The sequence below is a fragment of the Balaenoptera ricei genome, chromosome 13 (assembly GCF_028023285.1).
Source record: "Balaenoptera ricei isolate mBalRic1 chromosome 13, mBalRic1.hap2, whole genome shotgun sequence".
NCBI classification, from domain to species: domain Eukaryota; kingdom Metazoa; phylum Chordata; class Mammalia; order Artiodactyla; family Balaenopteridae; genus Balaenoptera; species Balaenoptera ricei.
In genome coordinates, this window is record NC_082651.1 from 49,384,794 (window position 1) to 49,411,470 (window position 26,677).

Sequence of the window (26,677 nt, forward strand, 5' to 3'; positions counted from 1 at the left end):
AGACCCCACCTCCACTTTTCCTAGACAATAGCAAGACAGAATTTAGTCCTAATTGCTCCTCCTAAAGTTTCACACAGTTAAAAAACAGCTGGTATAAAAACACACCTGTAGACTGACTTCTAGAATGGCAGAGTGAGGACCTCAGTGAACTCACTCACTCTCCCTCTAAAACAACGAAAATAAAAGCAAACAAATAAACTATTTCAGAACTCTGGCATTTAATGAAAGACACAGAATGAACTATAAAAACCAAGAGGAACTACTGAACCTTGATGCCCTTGAGAAAAGCAGCAGCCCAGGCACCTGAGGTGGAATATGGTCCAGATAGCGCATAATTAATGGAAATGCCAGTTCCAATCCTGTCTACTGGCTGGGGAACCCATGATCTTTATCCCTCTGAGGTCAAGTTCATTTCATTTCCCCCCTAACTACCTGTGAGAATTAAATAATGTAATATGGTGACAACACCAACAACAAAAGACTCATGAGTATGGTCATGAGTTATTTACCTAAAAAAACTTGCTAAATCCAACATCTCTACCTTACACATGAAAGATATACTATTTGCAGTCAAACCATTTAAAAGCTTTAGACTTTGTCTCAACACTGTGCTTTACCTTTCTGTTAAGTTATTATCCATTAATATTTCTAAAAAATAATGACAATAAGGCCAAAATTGTAATCTGACATAAACCAAAATGACAATACTGATATTCTTCGGCAAAGCATTTCTCTGCACTGAGCCTCAATCTTTCTAGTACATTTATCAAAAGATGATTTCTACTTCTTCCTCTGTATTAGAGTAAGCTGTTTCTCATGCCTAGATGTTTTAAAGTATCCTTTCTTCAAAGCACCAATGCTACAATCACAATGCCTTTCTTCCTCTGATTTCAAGACAGCATTTTAAAAACAAATCTTAACCCAAACTATCCAATCCATACTGTACCATAGATTTATAGACTCCCAAACGTATATACAATGTTGCAGTATAATGGATTTACTTATATTTTACTTTTATATCATCAAAAATAGCTAATAATGACTTTTCTTAATTTGAATTAAATTGCATGGGGAAAACAAGCAAACACTAATACATGTTTTACTAAGATTAAACTCCTACCTTAGGAGAAGTGGAGAGATCTCTTCCTGCAGACACAACTGTGTTCTCATTTACTCCTCCTGTCTTTGGTGAGATGGCTGGTGGGGCTGGGGCTTTTCTTTTTACTCTCCTTTCAGTTTCCAGTTCTTGAACTGGACTTATCAAATTATTTGGAGGAGGAGTTGGTTTAGGTTCATAAAAAGGATTTGATCTAAATGAAAGAAGAATTATTGTTAAATGTCTTTATAAAAGTAGTTTACTCCCAATTAAAATACTATAATATTTTCATTTATAAAACTAGAACATGCTGAAAATGATAAGGAAAAACCCAAACCAATGATAACTTACAATCTGGAAATAGGCACTCTCAATCTTTTGTTTTGTTAATCATTAACAATAAAACTTTCCCCTTTAAAAAGTATTTTTAAATCTTTAAAATACAAAGTCATACTCAGCTCTGCTATATACAGACCCTTGGGAAAATGTTTGTAATAAGAGTAAATCCTACATATTCTCCACACCCACAGAAAAGGAAATAAGATGAGAAAACATTGATTTTTTTTTTTTTTATGCTCCCTCACCAAACTTTTTTTTTCTTGAATTTCTTCTCTTCCTCTGTGTTAAATTCCCTTCCCATTAGGGACCATCTTTTAGAAGTTCATTCAGTGAGGTTCCTTTAATAGCAAATTCTTCCAGGCATGGAAAATGTCTTCATTTCAGCCTCATACTTAAATGACAGTTTAGCTGGGTAGTTTATTCTAGTTGTTAGTTAACTCATCTCAGCACTTTGAACTATTAGCCCCCTGTTGGCTTAATATTGCTCTTTTGTAAGTCATCTTTTGTCTCTGGTTGCTGCTAAGATTAAGATCTCTTTATTTCTGGTTTTGAGCAATCTTACTAGAAAATGTCTAAGTGTGTATTTCTTTTAAATTTATCCTGTTTCAGAGTCCTTGAATGTCCTGTGTCTGGAGATTCATGTGTTTCACTAGTTCTGAAAAATTATCAGCCATTATATCTTTGATAGCCTCTTCTTTATTTTCTCTATTCTCTTCTCTAGAAAATCATATTAAATATATGTTGAATTACCTCTCTCCTTCATATTTTTACAAGTTTTTATTCCTCCTGTACTACATTCTAGATAATTCCTTCACATCTATAATCCAGTTAACTTCTTCACTTTTCATTTGTGTCTAATTTAATGTTCAATTCTCCATGAATTTTAAATTTCATAAGCATATTTCTTCATACGGCTGTGTGTATAATACCTTAGGTACAAAAGATCTGACTCATTAATCATTTATACATATTTATTTTATAGTCTCTATCTGATAAATCTATCATCTGAATTCCTTGGACTTATAATCCTTGTGTTTCTTTTGTCTCCTGACTCTTTCTCTTAGTAAACTATTTCCTTGTGTATTTTGTAATTCTAGATTGTGAGTTCAGGACTTGATCTGAGGAAACCTTGTGTAGTTGCTGGGAGTCCCTCTGTTCAGACTGTTTCATGCTTGCATTTGCCAAGCAGTTTAGGAGCCACTTTGTTTCTTACTTTCTTGGCTTGCGGGTTCCCAGATCATCCTGCCAGCATAACGTCAAATCCACATGAAGGTAGGCCTATGCTTATAACTTCTTAGGGATGTCTTTTTTTTCTCTACCTGAGTCTAGCCCAGGCAGAAAATCTTCCTTGTTAACTCCCTTTATGAGTAGATATTTTTCTAGTTACTTATCCGTAAACACAAGTATCTGGTGTTTATGATGATTATTCTTTCTGTTACACAGTAATAACTTTTATTCTGGCTATTATTTGTTTGTTGCATTTTTTTCCCCAACACCAGTCTGTTCCCTAAAATTCAGTATCTTTATGCACAGTAACAACAGAATTTCTGAGTCTGCAAAGCTAAGAACCAGATCACCCAAACATAATAATTATACCAAGGGAACTCCACTTAGTTATATAAAGTCTGTACTGGTGATAGCCTTCTGTGTTCAGTTATGCATGTTCTTTTAACTGTAACAGTACCAGATTCATTTAGAACCAATAACGAAGTATCTACATCTCTGCCTAAAGTCAGTCAGCTCTCACAAGACTCAGGGGACCAAGTGTATCTAGACCAAATATACCATACTTGTGATGTCACTCTCACTCTGTACTCATTTCAACAGTTAGTGTCTTGTGACTCCTTCCCATTGAGCTGGGGATATAGCCTCAGAATCCCTCTCACCTCTGCTCAGGCCTTGCAGAGTTATTTTTCAAACTCTAAGAGTAGTTCAAAGGGAGGTAAAAATAAAGAAATGGGCTAAAAAAGTTTTTTTAACTCTAAAACTTAGAAAAGAAAAACATCTCCCCTCTCCCCCTCAAAACTTACTATTTGCTAAATGATGTTAAATGTTTCAGGACTGAACAAACCCACTACAATCTAACTGAATTAATTGAATCATGTGAACTATTTGGGTGATATTTTAAAAAATTATTCCTGGTTACACCTCTCTATAACAAATTTCCACAGTAGTTTGTAAGACGGTAGCTGCTACAATATTCATTATTAATTTGTCATATAAGTATGGTTAGTTTTTAAAAAAAAACTTAGAAGTGTTAGAGGATAGATATTTCTCTTACAAAAGGATCTGTGCTTAACAGAGAAAAAAATGACAGAATTCCTTATACAGGCAATTTTTTCAGTGCGCTTTATATAATTGAATTTACAGTACTAAGTTGCATGAAACTTTTATAAAACTTATCTAGCATGTATAACAAAGATATCTAGATACCGTCCTTTTTCTTCATGTCTTCCTGCCTCCCTCTAACCACTTGAATATTGGTATTCTTTGTATATTGAAGGTAAATGCAAGTAGAACAGCTCAGATAAACTAATTTCCAAAGTTGGTTCCTGAGGCTCATAATACTAGAAACATAACAAAATGGACATTTTCTTGAAACAATCAGAGCTGTGTTTCTCAATCCATTTTACAGTATGACATGTAGTAAAAATGAAATTTGTATGCTATGCTAGAGTGAACACAGGAAGCTGCTGGAAATTGAAGGTACCAAGGACTCCAGCTGCCCCAGACCATGCCTGACAGCCAAGAATACTAGGGGAATCAGTATCTCTGCAGGCCTGCAAGCCACCTGTGAGAGAACAGTGTTCTAGGCACCACTGGTTAGGTACTAAATCATAATAAGGACAAGAAGCCTCTACTTACAAGGGCTTTAAATGATCCTCCATCTAGATCAGAGATTTCTAACTAAAACTTAATTTCCTACTCTCTAAGAGTGAACCGGATATACTTCCATGTATATGAAATATCCAAAATAGTCAAATCCATATAGACAGAAGGTAAATTAGTAGTTTTCAGGAGATGGGGAAAAAGATTAATTGGAACTAACTGCTAATATATATGGGATTTCTTTTTGGGGTGACAAAAATGTTCTGAAATTAGAGAGTGATAATGGTTGCACAACACAGTGAACAAACTAAAAACCACTGAAGTGTACACTTTACAGTGTGGCATTTTATGTCATGTGACATGTATCTCAATTTAAAAAGTGCTATTTTAAAAAGAGTAAATAGGAATAGTACATACGTGTGATTATGAACAGTACTCCCTTCTCTGTAATGACAAGAATTATATAATATCTGATAAATACATTAAAAAAATACTTAAACAGTAAGAAACAATTATTTAAGGAATTAGCATAATTTCCACATTCTGTTATCATCTATGATCTGAATAATCTGTTTCAAGGCTTCTTACATCACTCTGAATAAACAAGAATTATTTTTATTCTTATACTGTACACTTGAGTAATAGATTAGTTATATCATTAACTCACTGTGAACTAAAAACTCATCAGTTATGTTAAATGGAAAACTGGACAGAATAACTTTAAATGACATTATTCATTGTTTAAAAGTATAATTAATCCAAGAAAAAGAATTATAGAAAGAAAAACTAAAGTTGATTAGAAACAGTACTAGCAAACATAGTGAAGCAAGGGTGGAACAAAATCTGTAGTCTTTTCCTCTCAATTTGAAAACTTATTTTTCTCTGAAAAAACAATTCAAATGTACTAAAATGAGTGTGTAGCTTCCCTGAATAAACTTCAATGACAATTTCCCTTGAGAAACTGACACACAACCATACTAGAAATGATTTCATGCTGGACCTCAAAAGTCACTTTATAAATGTTTTGAAAAATATTACTGCCCTATTAGTTTTCATTTTTGCTACATAACCAGAATGGCTGAACTAACCCCCAAACACGAGAAAGCTGAGCAAACCATACAGTTGCTAAGTGTAAAGGACATGTGCTAAAAGCCCTGAAGGGTGTATACTTTCTCCTCAGAGCTCATGGATAATGCTGAGCTTCTGAAGGTTGTTTTAGAACATCAAAGAACACAGCACTATTTATTTGTGAGAGTTTTATGTCAGAGGATCCAGGAAGAGTTTGGTAATGGAAGATGAGTCATATAGGCTTTTCACTTGATGAAAGGTCATAAGTTTATTACTAAAGTAAGAATAAATTCTGGAAGATTTCTGCTACTTAAGTTGGACCTACAAACTTTTGGAGAAAAAGATGAGAAATACCAAGTGAGTAATTAACACAGAGTTCTTTCTGGACATTAGCTGATGAGCAATCTTTAGAATTTATGGATGTGTTCCTTCAAAAAAGCTGAGTGTTTATAGACTACCTCTGGTAACCTCAGATGATTGAGCAGTTTAGAATGCTCTTTATTCATGGGAAACTTTGTAAAGGCTATGACTTTCATGTGGAAAAAAGAATGGCCAAAAGGAAACACCTAGTCATTCTGATTTTAGTTTTTATTAAGGCATTTTAAAAGTTTAAGCAAACATTGGATGTCTCTTTAATTTGTTAATAGGAGAGAGGAGGGTGTGTGTATGTTGTGTAATATTCATGCATCTTGGAATGACTGAATGCTTGTATTTAAAGTTTGCATTTACATTCAAATACTCTAGGTGTGTGGCTATTACTCAGCACCTACACCACCCACGAGAAATTTTATTTTGATCACACATTAGCTATTTCAAAGAAAACAAATATACATGGATAGATCTAGAAACTGTCATACAGAGTGAAGTCAGAAAGAGAAAAACAAATATCGTATATTAACGCATATATGTGGAACCTAGAAAAATGGTACAGATGAACCGGTTTGCAGGGCAGAAATTGAGACACAGATGTAGAGAACAGACGTACGGACTCCAAGCGGGGAAAGTGGTGGGGGGGGTGGGGGTGGGGGTGGTGGTGTGATGAATTGGGTGATTGGGATTGACATGTATACACTGATGTGTATAAAATGGATGACTAATAAGAACCTGCTGTATAAAAAAATAAATAAAATAAAATTCAAAAATTCAAAAAAAAAAAGAAAACAAATATAAGAACTTTAGCAAGAGGAGAGCAAACTTTTTCAACCCCTGTATAGTTATTAATTAGTATTGAGATCTCAACCTGGGTTTGGAATCAGATGATTATTATGATGTAATTCCCATACTTATAGGAGGTTAGAACGTTTTTAGGTTTTATCAAAACCTAGCCATGCCCATGGAAGCATGTAGCACATGTGAGAGTAATTAGCCATGTGTTGTAAAATGAGGAAAGGTTGAAAAATGCAGTTCCAGAGCAGCAGAAAACAAATCAACTACCTCATTCTTTCAAACAAGTCTTTCAAATATTTGAACTTGGTTATTATAGTTCCCTTAAACCATCTCTTTTCTAAGTCAAATAGTACCTATGCCCTCAATCACTGCTCATTTGATGTGGTTTCTGGACATTTTAATGACTCTCTTGCTCTACTCTGTTAACGCTCTGAATCATCAATCCCCCTTGTAAAGTGCAGTACCTAGAACTAAAATACTGCTCAAAATGGGAGTTGACCAATGCACAGGAGAGGGAGGACATTTCTCCCTTCACACAAAGCAACTGCTCCTAACTTTCATACATCAAAGGAGCCTTTTTATTATTCCCCTCTCAACCCATACATTCCATATTTTGAAAGATTTTCCTACTACACTGCATTTTGAAAGAAATAACTATTTTCCCCAAGATCTAAATAATGTTAATATGATAAAATTCAGTATTTCCAAGGAAAGCAATGGCCCATATAGCCTCACTGCAAGTAAATATATAATTATTATTTAGCTTTTAAAAAATGTTAAATATTCTGTAGATCTCCCCTGTTCCACATCAATTATTTTCAACAAACAGACCTAAAAGCCCAAGAATTCCAGGCTAGGAATCACTCATGTGACACAGTATTTCTGTCAATAAAGTTAAACATTGCTGTGGTTTTCTTTCTTTTTTTTTTTAACAGCTTTATGTACATATAATACAGTAAATGGCACATATTTAAAAAGTATAACTTGATGAGTTTTCTACATATGTATACAAGCGTGAAACCATCAGCACGATCAAGACTACAAACATTTCCAGTTCTCCAAAAGTTTCCTTGTATCCCTTTTAATCCGTATCTCCCTCCACCTCCAATCTCAGGCGACTATGCATCTGCCTTCTCTCGATACAGATTGTATTTTCTAGAGTTTTAGATAAAGGATAGCATACAGTATATGCTCTTTTTTGGTCTGGCTTCTTTCACTCAGCATAATAATTTTTAGATTGATCCATGCAGTTATATGTATCCATAGTTTGTTCTTTATTACTGAGTAGTATTCCACTGTATGTATATACCACAATTTGCTTATCTTTTTTCCTATTGATGGACACTGGGGTTATTCCCGTATCTTGCTATTATGATAAATAAAGCTGTTAAAATATTCATGCACAAATCTTTTTGTGGACATACGCTTTGATTTCTCTTGGGTAAATACCTAGAATTAGAATGGCTAGGTCGACAGGTATATGTTTAACTTTTTAAGAAACTGCCAAATTGTTTTCTAAAATAGTTCACCATTTAGAACTTTGAGAGTTCTGAGAGTACCAGTGGCTCCATGTCCCTGAGAGTATTTGGTGTAGTAAGTCTTTTAAATTTTAGCAATTCAAGTTGGTGTGTAGTGATATCTTATATGGTTTTAATTTGCATTTCCTTGATGACTAAGTTGTTGGGCACCTTTTTGTGTACACATTGGCCATTCTTCTATCTTCTTTTGTGAAATGTCTGTTCAAATCTTTTCCCTCTTTAAAAAAGATAGTTTGTCATTATTAAGAGTTCTTTACATATTCTTGATAGAAGTCTTGCCAGATAGGAGTTTTGCAAAGAATTTTAGCCAAACTGTGGCATGCCTTTTCATTTTCATAAGTGTCTTTTAAACAGAAAAAGGTTTAATTTTGAAGAAGTCCAAATTATAATTATTTTCCTTTGACTCTGTTTTTTGCATTCTGTTCAAGAAATTTTTGCCTAACCCAAGTTCATTAAGATTTTTCTCCTATGCTTCCTTCTAAAAGTTCCAGTGTTTTAGTTTTCACTTTTAGGTGTATGATCTATTTTTAGCTAAATTTTGCATTTGTTATGAGGTAAGGACTGTAGTTCTTCTTTTCTGGAGGGGTGGGGGGATATAGACCTTTAGTTGTTCTGGCACCATTTGTTGTAAAGATTATCCTTGCCTGACTTCCTGTGCTACTTTTGTCAAAAATCAATTGGCAATATATGTGTGGATCTACTTCTAGACTTTCATATTCTCTTTCATTTAACTATATGTTTACTTTAAGCCAATACCATGATGTCTTGGTTAATGAGTCTTGAAACTGGATAGCATAAGTCCTCCAACTTTGTTCTTTTTCAAAACGGTTTTGGCTATTCTAGGTCCATTGTATTTCTATATACATTTTAGAATTAGCTTTATCAATTATTACCAAAAAAATACTCCAAAATTTTGATTGGGATAGCACTGAATCTACAGATCAATTTGAATCCATGGCCATAATATTTCTTTCCATTGTTTTCTTTCAACAACCTTTTGCTGTTTTCAGCATACAGGTATTGCATTGCACATCTTTGTTCAAATTTATCCTTGCGTTTCAGTTTGTTTGTTTGTTTTTTGGATGCTTTTGTATATGGTATTTTAGAATTTTCTATTTCTGATAGTTAATTGTTACCATTGAGAAATACATCTGAATTTGTATACTGATCTTGTATCCTGTAACTTTGCTAAATTTACTTTTTAGTTCTAGTAGACTTTTTAGAGATTCCTTATGATTTTCTACATAAACAATTATGTCATCTGTGAAAAAAAGATAATATTGTATATCTTCAAATAACATGTATAAGAAGCTTAAAGTAGTATTTTTCAATTTCCCCATGCTCAGCCTTTGTATGACTACTGTCATATGTTTTACTTCTACCCCTGTTCCCAAACCCAGAATATATTATTATTTAAACTTTAAAGTAAATTATCTTTTAAAGAGATTTTAAAAAATAAGACATGTATTTTATATATACTATTTATTTGCCATTTCCTGTGCTCTTCATTCCTTTGTGCAGATCCAAATTTCCAAGTAGTGTCATTTTTCTCCTGCCTGAAGGACTTCTTTGTAATATTTTTTGCAAAGCAAGTCTGATAATGATGAATTATCTCAGTTTGTGCATGCCTGGAAATGTCCATTACTTAGACTTTTTTTTTTTGGCTGGAAATAAAAATTTGTGTTGGCAGGCTTTTTTCTTTCAGTACTTATATATCACCCCACTATCTTCTGACTTGAATTGTTTTTGTTGAGAAGCCTGGCAGTAGTTTTCTTCATCATTCTTGTGGTTCATTTTGGGGTTCATTCAGCTTCTTAGACCTGTAGGTTTATATATTTTGTAAATTTCTAAAACTTTTAGCCATTATTTCCTCAAATATTTTTTCTGTTCCCTCATCTTCTTTCCTCTCCTTTTGGAATTCCAGTTACACTTACGTTAGATTGCTTTAAGTCGTCCCACTGATCCTCTGTTCATTTTTTTCCCCTTTATGTTTTTTTTAAAATAAATTTATTTATTTATTTATTTTATTTTTGGCTGCGTTGGGTCCTTGTTGCTGCGCAGAGGCTTTCTTTTAGTTGCGGCGAGCAGGGGCTATCCTTTGTTGCGGTGCATGGGCTTCTCACTGCGGTGGCTTCTCCTGTTGTGAGCACGGGTTCTAGGTGCGTGGGCTCAGTAGTTGTGGCTTGAGGGCTCTAGAGCGCAGGCTCAGTAGCTGTGGCACATGGGCTGAGTTGTGCCGAGGCACGTGGGATCTTTCCAGACCAGGGCTCAAACCTGTGTCCCCTGCATTGGCAGGCAGATTCCCAACCACTGCACCAACAGGGAAGCCCCCACTTTATGTTTGAATCTGGAGTTTCTATTGCGAAGTCTTTAGGTTCACTAATACTTCCTTCTGCAGTATCTAACGTTAATCCCATCCAGTGTATTTTTCATCAGATTTTGTATATTTCATCTTTATAAACTGAATTTGGACTTATTTTTTGTCTTGCATGCTTATGCTTTCTTCCACCTTCTTAAAATATCTGGAGTATATTTATATAATAGTTAAATTACCACACTTGTCTATTAATTCCATCATCTGTACCATTTCTGCATCCCTATCTAAGGAATGAATTTCCTCCTCATTATTAGTCAGATCTTCCTGCTTCTTTACATGCCTGATACATTTCTGATTGGCTGTCAGACATTGTGAATTTTATGTTTTGGATGCTTGATTTTTTGGTATTCCTTTTAATATTCTGGGGCTTTGTGTGGGATGCAGTTACGTGGAATCATTTTGATTCTTTTGAGCTCTGCTTTTAATCTTTGCTGGGAAGGCCCAGAACAGCCTTTAGTCTAGGGCTGTTCCCCCACTACTGGGACAATACCCTTCTGAGGATTCAACTTGATGTCCCATGAGTTAGGAAGTCTTTCCTCTCTGGCTGGTGGAAACCCAAACTATTCTTTTTTTTTTTTTTTTTAAATGAATACAGAGTACAATTACTTCTTTTTTTTTTAGAAGATTTATTTATTTATTGATTGATTGATTGCTATGTTGGGTCTTCGTTTCTGTGCTAGGGCCTTCTCTAGCTGCGGCAAGTGGGGGCCACTCTTCATCGCGGTGCGCGGGCCTCTCACTATCGCGGCCTCTCTTGTTGCGGAGCACAGGCTCCAGACGCGCAGGCTCAGCAGCTGTGGTTCACAGGCCCAGTTGCTCCACGGCATGTGGGATCCTCCCAGACCAGGGCTTGAACCCGTGTCCCCTGCATTAGCAGGCAGACTCTCAACCACTGCGCCACCAGGGAAGCCCCCAAACTATTCTTGATCCTGGGTGAACTCCAGAGATTGTTCTGTCTAATTGTTTGTCCTCAGTAACTTCCTCATATGCGTACTCTGATCAGTACTCAGCTAAAGACTCAAGAGGAACTTTCTACAGATCTCTGAAACTCTTTATGAGTAGCCTGTTCCTCTCTGAGACTCTGTCCACAAGTTCTAGCCACCTTAGTACCTCCAAAGTCCAAACTCTGCCTCCTCAATGCAGGGAGATTCTAGGGTGTTTGGGTTCTCTCTCCCTGAATTGCGGTTGGAAGTTCTCTCCCATAAATAAAGCTTGGACAAATGTAGGGCTCACATTCTTCACTTCTGTTCTCTCAGGGATCCTGTGCTTTTTGTGTCCAATGTCTGAAAACTGTTGTTTCATACATTTTATTCAGTTTTTTAGCTGTGTAAGACAGAAGCTATATCTAGTCTATGCTACTCCAGCATGGCTGGAAGTTTTACTGTTGCTTTTTAAACATACTTAGGGCCACAGTCTGCGGCTACATGGGTTGCAGTGTGCAACTCCAGAATACAATGTGGACATACCTTCCTCCTATCCCCAATCTAGATTTGAGTAAAACAGAAGCCCTAATCACAATGACTATTAATATACTAAGCTTGCGGTCAATAAACCTCTCATTTGGGTAAGAATAATGACTCAAATGCAGAAAATTCCTAATTTATAAATGTCATGATCTCATTGTTTGGCATTTGAATAAATCTTCTCATCAAATCAATATCATAAATGATTATTTGGTTCCCACAATAGACCCATAACATAACTGAAGTGTAATGCCTTCAGTAATCGATTAAAAACACCTAAGTATCATGTATAACATGGTTGCTGTGGGAAGACACAACTGGAATTCTAACCAGAGATTCCAGGAACGTGTTTCCTTCATTTGTTAGTTTAGGGTGCACACATAATCATATGGAAGAGGGTGGGAGAATGAGGGTCAAGATTGTAAAAATTTGGATGGGGGATGAGATAGATACTAACTTGTAAACTATATATTAACACAGGGACAGACCTCTTTTTACCCATCTAAAGGTGTATTACAGAAAGATCTCTTTAGTTAAAATATGATGATAGCAAAATGAAGTGTACTTACTCATCCAACTCCTCTTCTTCAGCTTTAGAACTATCAGCATAGAGGTACTTGCTCATGTCCACCGGTCTTATATTTTTTCTTTTTGTAGACTGCGGAGGAGAATCCTTTATAGTTACAAAGGTTTCTGGCTCATCAAATGGGTTCAAATACTGTGGAGTCTGTACCTCTTTAAAGGGATTATAGCTGTTATTATAAAAGGATTCTTCTGGTTTTTTAGGTGAAACTGTTTCAGTGATTTGTTCTATAAAACAATAGCAAAAGATGAATTAAATCAAATTAATACTATCTGATATTTTCTTATATATTTAGTGTTTTCAAAAATACTCAATCTTGAATTAATAAACTCTATGGGGTTGAAAGAGTGCAGATCAATAATATGTTTTATGAAACTGAGTTATTTGTAGTGAGGTGGATGGACCTAGAGTCTGTCATACAGAGTGAAGTAAGTCAGAAAGAGAAAAACAAATACTATATGCTAACACATATATATGGAATCTAAAAAAAAAAAAAAAAAAATGATTCTGAAGAACCTAGGGACAGGACAGAAATAAAGATGCAGACACAGAGAATGGACTTGGACTTGAGGACACAGGGAAGGGGAAGGGTAAGCTGGGATGAAGTGAGAGAGTGGCATGGACTTATATATACTACCAAATGTAAAATAGATAGCTAGTGGGAAGCAGCCGCACAGCACAGGGAGATCAGCTCAGTGCTTTGTGACCACCTAGAGGGGTGGGATAGGGAGGGTGGGAGGGAGACGCAAGAGGGAGGAGATATGAGGATATATATATATATATAGCTGATTCACTTTGTTATAAAGCAGAAACTAACACACCATTGTAAAGCAATTATACTCCAATAAAGATGTTTAAAAAAAAACAACATAAAATTGTCAAAAAAAATGAAAAATGTTTTAGAGGGGCTAAGTCCAGAAGATGTGATATCCAAGATCTTTGTCTACTCCAGGAATACTGCTCTTCAAAATAGCATCTTTGAATTGTTAGTGCCCTTGGAATCTCTATTAATGTTGGCATTATGGTATACCAATTTTGGAAATTTTAACCTTCTTAGAGGTACAATATTCTATTATTGCTTAATTTATTTCACTATACTAGCTTGCCGTCTCAAACTGATATATAAATTTCTGTTTTTAAAAGAACATAAAATTGATTAAATTTTGGAAGAGTCTTTGGTAGTTACACAAGCAGAGACCACTTAGGAATCTGAAAATTCATTCTGGATATATAAAAAATACACCATATATCATTGAATTTGTTTTTATAAAGTCTTCAAAGAGCAGGTTTCTGTACACTACAAGTCCTTAAATCTTTAGAGCTTTTAATGGGCTTTTCAACATAATTCATATCCAATCAATACCTCATTTAATAACGTAAAGGAATAACAAGAATTCTGAAGTTGAAAGAGCCACATTAAAATCATACTGAGAAGCAGATAGATGTGTTCCACTAAATTCTAAATTTTACTATTTCAAATTTCAATTTGAAAACAAAGGTACTCTTAAAAATAAAACTCTGACTTTAACGGCACAAAAAGCACTACAACAGTGTCATGTCCTCCAACAATACTTATGGAGTGCTTAGTACCAGGCTTTTTCTTTTACTTTTATGTTTATTAACATTTTAAAACAAAAACGAGGCAGAGTTCCATGGTGGTCCAGTGGTTAGGACTCTGTGCTTTCACTGCTGTGGGCCCGGGTTCAATCCCTGGTCAGGAAACTAAGATCCCTAAGCCACGTGGAGAGGCAAAAAAAAAAAAAAAAAACCAACGAAAAACTGGAATGTATAATAAAACTGTTTAAAATTTGTATTTTACTAATATAAATATTTAACCAAATTGGAAAAAAGTTTCAAAAAGCCGATAATCACAGTTCAAAAGTAATTTTAATTATGCCAAGCAACTCTAACAAAATACTCTAGGAGAAGAAGGCAGAAAATCAGTTTTAAAATCTTCAAGAAAAATAACTGTTTTATAACTGACATTTCAAACAATTTAATCCAAATGTTAGAAAAATCTCTTGATTGACATATATTTATGATTTTTATATTTTAGAGTCAAACTACTTTTACTTATACTTTAGACATTAGCCCAGAAAACTTATTTTGTCTTTATATTGAAAAAATAAATAAAACAAAAAAACTCTGAATTGAATTTCTGTACACCATGGTGAAGCAATTATAAAGTATGAAAGAGAATTCATAAAATCATAATAAATCAACACTGAAATGAATTTAAATACAGCCTATGCTAGAGAAGAGACTCAGTAACTGTATCTTTTGTCAGACCAGGATAACACTCAAAGACCACTATAATCTTTATAATAATCTAAATGAAGCATTATCTTTTCTCTGTAGAAGAGACTACAGAGTTTTTACCTATTCAATTTTTTTTTATTAACAAATACCAAGTCTCAAATGCTTAAGAAATTGATAAAACCTGTCAATGGAAATAAGATTTTTATTTTTACTTTCAGGTAGAGGATTACAAAAATTGATCCAAGCAAGTTCATCAGTTACAAAACCAAAAGCAAGAAAGTATTCAAACTATAGAGCAAGATTTGAAGATGACAGAATAGCAAGAAAGGAGAGTTTAAGATGAGACTATTTCATATAAAAGCTAACAAATACATTTAGTAACTTTCTAAACGGGTCACTGAAGCACAGAATGTCATGAATCTAACAAGAGAACTGAAATTGTAAAAGCAAACAAAAACAAAAACAAAAACCATCTAAACAACTGTAACACATTTTTTTCTTTCTTAACTACTTTTGTTACTTGAGGATGCATGTTTTTAATCAATAAAAATTAATAAATTATTTCTAGAAAAATGAGTGTTCTTCTAACAGAAAATACTTATTCTAAAGTCTCCAAGAAGTATATATTTAAAAAGAATACTGGGGCTTCCCTGGTGGCGCAGTGGTTGAGAGTCTGCCTGCCAATGCAGGGGACACGGGTTCGAGCCCTGGTCTGGGAAGATCCCACATGCCGCGGAGCAACTAGGCCCGTGAGCCACAACTACTGAGCCTGCGCGTCTGGAGCCTGTGCTCCGCAACAAGAGAGGCCGCGATAATGAGAGGCCCGCGCACCGCGATGAAGAGTGGCCCCCGCTTGCCAGAACTAGAGAAAGCCCTCGCACAGAAACGAAGACCCAACACAGCCAGAAATGAATAAATAAATAAATAAATTTATAAAAAAAAAAAAAAAAAAAAAGTCTTAAAAAAAAAAAAAAAAGAATACTGGTGGTCAAGTTTTTTCTTAGCTCTATAGGCATGATTAAAGTTTCTGAATCAGGTTGGCTAACCTCACTTAACCTCTCCAAAACAGAAATACAATATACATGTTATCTGCTACTCCTTTCTATACCTCAGAAAAGACACACATATATTTTTAAAAATTACTTACTTGATTTTGAAATGAAAAGCTCAAATACTCATATCTCAAAATATTTTGGTAATTTTTTTTAACTCAGTGTACTCAGATGTATTTAGTATGCAATTGAGAAGCTTTGTGGTCAAAAGAAGACACTTGATTAGCCATCTTAGCTCCAACTCCACCTCCATTTACCTAAAGTTCTTCTTCAAATCACTTAATTCCTCTGGGCCTCAGCTCCTTAATCTATGAAAAGAGGCAGCTGAACCAGATTACTTCTAAAATGTACTGTAACCGTTAAGATTTAAAATACGTTAAAATAAAATAGGTCATAGGGCTTCCCTGGTGGAGCAGTGGTTAAGAATCTGCCTGCCAATGCAGGGGACACGGGTTCGACCCCTGGTCCAGGAAGATCCCACATGCCGCAGAGCAACTAAGCCCATGCACCACAACTACTGAGCCTGTGCACCACAACTACTGAGCCCGCATGCCTACAGCCCATGCTCCGCAACAAGAGAAGCCACTGAAATGAGAAGCCCACGCACCGCAACGAAGAGTAACCCCTGCTCGCTGCAACTAGAGAAAGCCCACGCACAGCAACGAAGACCCAATGCAGCCAAAAATGAATAAATAAATAAAATAATTAAAAAAAAATAGGTCACAAACAAAATAAAATCTCATTAATCTAAACTTACTAATTTAGAATTTGGTAAGAAGGGAGAAAGTAATGGAAGGAGAAGAAGAAGTGGATTATGAAATGATATTGCACAAATAGAGTGAATCCTTAAGTTGAAACCTCACTTTTCACTATGACAGGCAGTAGCAAAATTCTTTAAAGCTCATGAAGATTTCATAAGAGCAGTCTAAAAGATGTAAACAGGGGTTAATCATTCTTGCATTTACTTTGAGCAAACAGAGTTTAATTAAACAGAGGTCTTCTTCAACAGCTCTTTTCTAAGCTTTAAGAGTTTGAAACTACTTGATAAGAAAAATGGCTCACGAAAAAAATACATGGTTTTATTTCTTACATGTTGTATATATGACAGGAATGGTCCTCAATCTTCTTTCTGTTCTGTGACATTCACATGCACAATTTACTTTCGTTACTAAGAGTAATTCTCAGCCAGAGACAGGGAGTTGGGAGTGGAGGGGCTCATCGCACTGAGGTGTGAGGGCCGAGAAGCTGTATAGAGAGAAAAGGCTACCTCCACCACCCTAATTATGGGTATGTCCCACAACCTGACCTTGCTTGGTAGGCCAAACTAATGAGACTTTACTGCATGCCAACTAGATAAAATACTGTTATCTCTAACATTAGAGCTTTACTATTTGACCAAACTAACAAAGAATTACAAAATAAGCCCCGGGCTTCCCTGGTGGCGCAGTGGTTAAGAATCTGCCTGCCAATGCAGGGGACACAGGTTCAAGCCCTGAGCCGGGAAGATCCCACATGCCACAGAGCAATTAAGCCTGTGCGCCACAACTACTGAGCCTGCGCTCTAGAACCCACGAGCCACAACTACTGAGCCCACGTGCCACAACTACTGAGGCCCGTGCTCCTAGAGCCTGTGCTCCGCAACAAGAGAAGCCACCGCAATGAGAAGCCCGTGCACCACAACAAAGAGTAGCCCCCGCTCACTGCAACTAGAAAAAGCCCGCGTGCAGCAACGAAGACCCAACACAGCCAAAAACAAATAAATAAATTAAAAAAAAAAAAAAAAAAAAAAAAAAAGCCCCAAGTAAATGTCTATGTAAGGGTTCCCTTTTTCTTTAAAAACAATTCAATGGAAGCTACCCAGAATTGCTGATCAACTGCAATTGGTATTGAATAAATAATATTGTCATTATAAACAAAATTTACAAGTCTTTAAGAACAAAATCTCTTCCTGCCCTTACAGTTCAAGAGAACTTGACAATATACAAAGACTTTAAAAGTAAAGAAAAAAACTTGCTACCTTCTGAGTCAGGATCTCCAAATGGATTTAATTCTGCTACATCAGGATCACCAAATGGATTTAAATTCACAGTGGCCAAGTCCTTTTCTGCTTCATCCAAAAAGTTAAGTTTGTTGATAAGCTCTGAAAATAAACATACGTGTCAGTTCACTGTGGTTACAGTTAAGCATAATTATCATTCATTCATGAAATATCTCAAATTGTAAAAATTCATACTAATCATACCTGCAAATAATAAGATATAGCATTTTACCAATGACAGAATGCCATTCAAGTATTTTGTAGCATACCAACATGTTCAAATAAAAGAAAACAAACACATGAATTGGAAAATATCAGATAATGAACTAGAGAAACTTTTAGCTCAATCTAATTTGATCCAATAAAAAAGTACTAACATAGATTTTGAGAAAAAAACATCCTTCACTCCTAAATATGAATAATTCAAATTGATTTAATATAAGTAAATATTTCTAAAACAATGTTGTTATAATATATAAGCTAACTAAAGAAATACTGTCATGTTATATGACCAGTTATTATACGATGTTTTAAAATCACTGCCTATCAAGGATCCTGATACAGGCTTTGCTAAAGATAAGTTCTGTTATGTTGTTGCCTGTTGGTGCACTACAAATTACCAAAGAAAATTTATTAAAGGAAAAGCACAAAGACAAAACTGACAGCTAAGTACAGACAGAAGTCAAGAGGTAGCAGGTCACAGTAAATGCAAGCAATCAGAAGCAGAAAGAAAGGAAGAAAGCTCTTAGACCTTCAGAGGAACTGGCTGATTTAGCTGAAGGCATATTTGCTTGCTTTATGCAGTCATCTTGATCTTCATCTAAGCTGCTCAGAGCATTCAATTGGTTTACAATTTCTGTAAACAGAAGCCAGTCGAGACAAATGTAAGGTAAGGTCATTTAATTAAAGAGCCACAGAAGCATGCTGTTACTCAAAAAGACAAAGAGAGGGGATGTTTGGTTAATCAAGAGAATACATTCAGAGGATGTTATTTTTGATGAACTATAACAGATATATTTAACTGAAAGTTATTCTGTACTCATATTTTAAAATAGAAAACATTTTAAAAATTAAAATTTATATTAGTACTATAACAACTATGTTAACAAACACAAAACAAAGATAATAACCTGAGAAGTTGACATTGGCTTTCACATTCTGCATTTGTAAAATAGGGCTTTAAATGCATGCATTAAAAACAGAATAAGAAATATCATCTGATACAATAGAAAATATGTGCTATTTATTTTGTAATATTCTAAATTTAAACTATAAGTTTTAAGAATATATCTACATGAATCATGAACATAATAAGCACTTGTTCATATTCTAGAATTTTAAAAATCAGCACAAAATAAGAAAAGCAGGCAATAGCTATTTTCTACTCCTGCTTTCTAGGGAATCTGTTCTTTTAAGGGAACTCTTGAGTGTTTGCTTTAGGATATCTTATAATTTAGCCAGTAAGAGACAGAATAAAAAAGACAGGAACAGGTAGAAAAATCTTAAAATAAAAATTCGTTTTGTGCATAAAGAGAATTTTTTAAAATGAGTCATACATATTGTGGACAACTCCGAATATGTGAAATTATGATTCACTGGGTGAAAATTAGCTTGGAATAAAATAATAAGAACCTACTAGGGTATTCTAGTTAATCCTTGCCGTTTCCAAGCTTAAAACCTGAGAATAACTTAGGCATTAGGACAAACCAAATAGATCCAGATCATTCAGTGGGAAGTAAAGAAAATGGTTAGAGATAGACAATAGTTGTAAATTCAGCATAAAATGCTGTTTTTTAACACTGTAAATCTAAGTACACATTCTAAATTTTATGTGAACCAAATAATAAAATACACAGTTATAATAAGGTTGCCTTCATCCATTCATTTGTTGTTGAACAAATACTCGTTTATCACCCTGTGCCAAGTACCATGCTTGGAACATAAGGATGAAAAAAACATAGTATTGTCCTCATGGAATTTACCATCGATAAAGATAGAAATTAATACAGAAACAGACAATAAATGACTACTAGAATATTAGGTGGTCAGAAATGTGTATTGTTGTATAGATCTTTGAGCCAAATACATATGAAAACTTGACATTCATTTCCGTTGTCTGAATGAGAAATATATTTTGCATGAATAAAAATGCTTGAGATAGTCAAAGTAAATCATAGAAAATAAAGAGTAAACACAATACCAATTGAACTCTTAATCTGAATGTGAATAATAAGAGTTAGTCAACCTTTATAAAGTATCTTCTTCCATTTTATCCTGCCAATAGTTTAAATCCCATTCTGACTCAAACTAACCTAGCAAATTCCTCAGTAGGCAGAGTTTATTCTTAAATTAGATCTTTTACCCCCGACTAGTAGTCATTGTAACTTTGTAATTTTCAGGGAAGTATAATGGAGAGAATCTATGCCATGTGATTACCAATGCATGACTGATTTTTTAAATTCATTACTAGTTTTGTATTTTTTAAAATTTGCAGATGGTTTATTTTTAACTTCAAAAATATGAAAAAAGAAATATTAATAACAGTTAACATTTATTAAGCAGTGGAAAGGGCTCTGCATATGTTATGAGTTAATTCTCATAAACATCCTGAGGTATTATTATTAATATTCACATTTTATCATGTGTATTAGTATCATTTATTTGCACTGTATTCCCAGATGTGTAATTAAGAGGCTAAAATATTTTAAAATAATGTTCAAAGATTTGTAGTTTTCTTTACACATTTTAGTTATTTAATATTCTTAGATGTAATCTCAATGAGAGTAGAAATAATTTATTTAAGCACCTTATATAATGAGCAATAGAGGGAATACTGAAGAAATATTAAACTTGGTTCTTACTTTCAAAACATTATTATTGTTCCATTATAAACTTTTAGGTACAATGTGGGCATTTATTTAAATACTATCAAGATGACTGAATTACATGACTAAATTATTTACACTGTAATTTTTCTGAATGTTTAGAATATTTCCTTCCCCTCACCATGCTTTTGGTGATACCTAAAACCACTGATAAAAAAATAAACAAATAAAACCACTAATGACCATTTCCTCATTAATTAACCCAAAGTAATTTCTTATTTCCATTCTTGTCACTGATGACAAGTTGTCCTTCCTATCCTAGCTTTCCCTATTTATCTATAGCTTAAATAAATCCTTACTTAACACCTAGAACTTCTGCTTCTAGAACTTTCATTCATATTAACAAAGTGAAAAGGTAATGCTCCTCTTATTTGGTATGCAAATAAATCTCCATCCAAATCATAAAAAGAAGCAATCTCCAAAGAAATACCATTTACCTATATAAGAAACATTTCTCAGGTACCTATTATACTTTTTGGGGACAGACAAGTAAAGCAATATACAGTGTATGATAAATATGATATTTGTTATGACTGAGATATGTATCGTAGGGTATGTGAAACTAGAAGAGAGGCATACAACTCAGTCTGAGGTCAGGAAGCCCTCCTGGATTTATTCAAGGAGGATTCATTGAGTGAAAATAAGGCAAATAGACATCATTATTACTATTAAAATAAAGGAGAAACTGGAGGGCATTTCACAACGATGAAAGGGAGGCAAATGAGAACATGATATACTTGAGGAACAGCAAGTTGTTTGGGGTTTAAGATACCAGGGATGGGGAATGGAATGAGATGAGGTTGGCAAATGTCCTATCATGAAGGTTATAGTGACCAAAATAAAGAATGTGAACTTTACTCTGAAAGCTCTGGGAATCCATTGTAAGATCAAATGTATAGTTTAGAAACATCATTCCAGGAGCAACATGGTAGCTGCACTTGAAAAAAACAGGATAGGAAGCAAAAAGATGAGTAGTTAAGCATTACCGCTCCATGAAGGGAGGCACTTGGTAAATATTTGCTAATTAAAGAACAGATTAAGAAGAAAGCTTTGATGGTTAATTTGACATGGGGGATGGGGAGAGGAATCTAGGATACATGCCAAGTTTGTGTATTGGGTGACTGTGTGGACATTAGTTCTAGCACTGCAGTGGGGTCTACTCAGTTTGGCCATACCAAGCTACAGGTGCCTGTGAAACTTATGAAAATAATTCAATTGGCATTTGCATATGTGGGTGCACAGCTTAAAATACATAATTTTGTTATGTATTTCTCCTTTTAAAAAAGTACTTTTCTGTTACTTCCAAATTTCCTGCAGCCAATGTGTTTTACATGTATAATCAGAAAAACAAAAATTAAAAATTTAAAAGAAGATTTACAACACAAATTTATTCCCAGAATTTTTTTAAGTGGGATGCTTTCCCAGTAATATACCACCCTGACCAAAAAAAATCCCTGGCCCAACATATTTATATAATACTTCTTACTTATTAAAGCCTTGTTTCACCAAAAATTTACACTTTGGAAAATGTTAATAATGCTATGTAATAGCACAAAATAATTTCTACCCTAGCACTACTCAAACTGAGCAATAAACCTGTAGTGTAGCATTTAGTCATCGTAACAGTGTGTCAATCTGGACTTGCTTCACACTGGTGAGAATAAGAAGGAAAACTAAATTAGGGGCAGGCAATCGAAGCACAGGGTCAAGTAATTTGAGACTCTTCTTTACATTAGGAAGGCAAAAGAAGAAATTGACCACCAGAGATTATCACACTGAACCAAAACAGGGGGATGGAAGTGGTGTCACAAAGAGTACGTGGGTTTTTCTTTTAAGAAAGTCTGTAGTGGAGTTAAAAGGGCAGGGTGTGGGAGGGTCTGCCTAGAGCTAGACCATACCTGCAAATCTTGCAGCATCCTCATTCTTCTCTCCAAAGTATAATAAGATTCAGTACAGGTATATCTCATTTTAAGATGGTCTAAGATAGTAACACTGCAACTTCTTAATAGAGATCAAGTTCCCAAACATGTCACTTTTCTCACGGGCTTGAGCCCATAAATATTTGATTTATGGATACAACTAACAGGTTTAATAATGTGATTTTCAATCCCTTTAGCAGGTCATATTGTAAATGAATGAATGAACTGAATGAAAGTCATAACACTTGCTGTAATTTTTATAAAGGCAGAAAGACATATACCTTATATTTAAATTTTAGCAATTGTGTTTTTAATCTATGTGTTTGTCTTATGTCTGTCTACATATCTATGCATATATATGTATCTATCTACAATATATTTCATTTATCTCTAGAAATGTTATAGTTTAAGCTACCAACCTAAAATTTGGTGGCTAAAAACAAATGATTATCTCTCACAGTTCTATGGGTTGATGCACTCAGCTGAGTAGTTCACTGCAGTTAGATGGTGGCTTGAGACAAAGTCATCCAAGGCTTGAACTGGGCTGGACGTCCAAAATGGCTTCTTCACTTACATGTTTGGTGTTTCAGCTGAGAGGCAGGAACAACTGGGAGCTGGCCAGGCATCTCTCTCTCTCTCTCTCTCCCTCTCTCTCTCTCTCAAGTGGCCTGTCCATATGGGTAGTTTGGGGTTCCTCTCAGCATAGCAATCTTGGGGTAGATGGACTTTTTACATGGCAGCTGGTATCCCCCAGAGAATGCACTAGAAGAGTCCCAGGTAGAAGCTACAAGGCATTTTATAACTTAGCTTTAGAAGTTACAAAGTGTCACTTCCCCACTGCATTCTACTGGTTAAAAGTGATTTACAGGGCCAGCCCAGAAGACAGGGAGGGGACTATAAAAGGGCATGAACATTGGGAGGCTTGTTTCATTGGAGGACAATCTTTGAAGACTAGCTACCACACAGTAGATCAATAAATCAGAAAGTTGAAATCATTCATTTTCTTACTAATCTAACATATTTATAATAACTTTTATGTTAACCTTCCAGTATTTTACTTATGCACATATATGAAAGGCACAAATCTTAAACTGTACAATTCAATGAATTTTGACAAATATATACACCCAGGTGACACAAGAGGAAGAACATTGCGTCACACCCCCCCCACAATAAAAAAATCTCATGCCTCTTTTCAGTCAATCCCAAAACCCACCAGCTATAACTATTCTAACGTTTTTAATATAGGATTGGTTTTGCCTCTTCCAGAACATCATGTAAATGGAATCATACAGTATATACTCTTTTATGTAAATCCTCTTTCATTCAGTATAATGGTTTTGATATATATCCATGTTGTTAATTCATCAATAGCTCATTTTTATTGCTGAATAGTATTCCATTCACAAATATAATACAGTTTAGCCATTCTCCTATTGATGTACATACACCTGAGCTGTTTCCAGTTTGGGGCTGTTATGAATAAAAATATTATGAATATTTTTGTACCAGTCTTTTTGTGGATGTATGTTTTCATTTCTTTTGGATAAATATCAAGGAGTGGAATTGCTGGGTCAGAAGGTAGGTATACATTTAGTGTTATAAAAAACTTCCTAAGTTATCGTACCATTATACTCTCCATGAACAATGGATGAGAGCTCCATTTGGTCCACATCCTTACTGACATTTAGAATTTATTGCCAGTCTTTTAAATTTTAACCACTCTGGTGGGTGTGGAGTTGTGTTTCATGATGATTTTAATTTGCTCTTCCCTGATGACAAGTGACACTGAGAACATTTTCATATGCTTACTGGCCAATGGCGTATCTTTCTTTGTGAACAACAGGTTTGAATCCTTGCCCATTACAAAAAAAAAAAAAAATAGGGTTGTCTTTTTATTATTGAGTTGTAGGACATTAAAAAAAATCTATTCTGGATACAAGCCTGTGTCAGATATATGCTTTATGAATATTTTCTTCTAGTCTGTAACTTGTGCATACATTTTCTTAACGGTCTATTTCAATAAGCATGCGTTTAAAATTTTGGTCAAGTCTAATTCATCAAATTTTTCTTTCATGGCTATTACCTTCTGTGTCTTGTGTAAGAATGTAAGAACCCTGTGCCCACTCTCAGGTCACAAATATATTATATTTTTTTATTTTTCAGAAGTTTTATAGCTTTAGCCTTTACATTTAGGTCCATGATCTGCCTTGAATTAATGTTTGTGTATGTGTAGGAATTGAGGTTTTTTTTCCATATGGACATCTAGGTGTTTCAGCATCATCTGTTGAAAATATTTTCCTTTCTCTACTGAATTATGCTGCACCTTTGCTAAAAATTAATTGACCAGATAAGTTTGGGTCTATTTTAGGATTTTCTGTTTTGTTGCACTGATCTGTCTATCCTATGTCAGTACCATACTATCTTGATTATTATAGCTTTACAGTAAATCTTGATGTCAGATAGTATTAACAATTCTGTTCTTTTTCAAGATTATTTTGGCTATTCAGTTCCTTTGCATTTCCAATTATATTTTAGAATCAGCTTTTCAATTTCTATTTTTTTAAAAAACCTGCTAGGATTATGAATGGCACTGAGTTGAATCTATAGACTTGGGAGAAAGTAACATCTTCACAATGTTGAGTTCTCTAATCTATGAACAGAGAATCTCTATTTATTAAAGACCTTCTTTAATTACCTTCAGTAATATAGTTTTCAGGGTAGAGGTTTTTCCACAGCTTTTGTTAAATTTATTTCTAAGTAGTCTGTTACTTTTAGCCTCCATTGTAAATGAAATTGTTTTGTTAATTTCATCTTCCAAATGTTTGTTGTTCATATAAAGAAATATAAATTTTCTATACTGATTTTGTATCATGTGCCCTTGCTAAGTATAATATTGAATGAAAGTGGTGACAGCAAACATCCTTGCCTTGATCCCAATCTTTGGAGGAAAAGTGTTCAGTGTTTTATCATTAAATATGATGTTAGTTGTAGCTCACCATAGATGCTATTTATCAAAATGAAGAAATTCCTTTACATTAAAACTTTGCTGAGAAACTCGGTATTGAATTTTTTCAAATGCTCCTTTCTGCATCTATTATGATGATTACATGGTTTTTCTCCTTTATTCTGTTAATATGGTTAAACTGACTTTGCATTCCTAGGATAAACCCTTAAAGAATGCATATTGGTACTTAAATATTAATTATCTCCTGGTTCCTTCCCTAAATAAATATTGGAGAGCTTCTAACTTCTCCTTCAGAGCTCTTACTTCCATCCTGGCCCTGTCAGATGGGCTCTCAGTAGCCACAGAATTCTTCCAGAGTCTTGTAAGGGGTGCCAGAGAATGTTCAGTTGTCATTAGTACAAACAAAGCAGCATTAGGGATTAAGAGTGATATAGAAAGTAGGCTGAATTTGTAATCTCTATCTTCTGCCACTTCTACTATTCTCTGAGTTGACACATTTGAGTTCTAAACATTGGGAAGAGATACTCTTGCTTTCTTCAGTCTCTCACCCTAGGGTCTCAAACTCCTTTAAGAAAGAGGTAGCTTGTACCTTACAAACTTTTTAGCTCAAGGAACTAGAAATGCCCCACCTCTCTGCTTCTACCCTATTTTCCAACCTTAAAACCTAGATAACAGATGCAGTATTCCAGAAATTCTCATCCTTCACACAGATCTCTAAAATAGGTGGCCATTTAAAATTATTTTACTTTATAGAGTGCACAGCAATTCTATGATTTTGTTAATCAGTCTCCTAAGTACTGGAGAGTAAATGCCCAAGTAAAAACCAGAAGCAAATTAATGGATGTATTTTCTGACCAGGGCCCCAAGTTTATTCTGAGGACCCTTTTAATCTAAGAAAAGAGACCTATTTATCCCCATTCATAGCTCTAGCAAGTAGGACATTTAATCTCAGAGGGCTGAGTCATATCATAATCAACTCTAGATCCTCAAATATGAACTGTTATCTCCTCTACTAAGATCCTCAAATATGAACTGTTATCTCCTCTACTACCATCTGTGCTGTAAGATTCTGTTCCCTGAAGGTGGCCAATATGTC

General features: G+C 34.7%; 1 protein-coding gene across 4 annotated transcripts in view; it reads right to left on the reverse strand.

Moving 5' to 3' along the window:
- The window catches only part of EHBP1 (EH domain binding protein 1), a 339,673-nt gene that overhangs the window by 169,640 nt on the left and 143,356 nt on the right, over window positions 1-26,677 (reverse strand). For 2 of the 4 annotated variants that reach the window (XM_059943243.1, XM_059943244.1), the window contains exons 8-11: window positions 17,789-17,911; window positions 12,447-12,687; window positions 4,682-4,708; window positions 1,121-1,310 (exon numbers count right to left, since the gene is read on the reverse strand). In XM_059943243.1, the coding sequence (XP_059799226.1) occupies window positions 1,121-1,310; window positions 4,682-4,708; window positions 12,447-12,687; window positions 17,789-17,911 (581 nt within the window). The remainder of the gene's footprint in view (window positions 1-1,120; window positions 1,311-4,681; window positions 4,709-12,446; window positions 12,688-17,788; window positions 17,912-26,677) is intronic. The other 2 variants (XM_059943246.1, XM_059943245.1) reach the window with 1 other exon arrangement.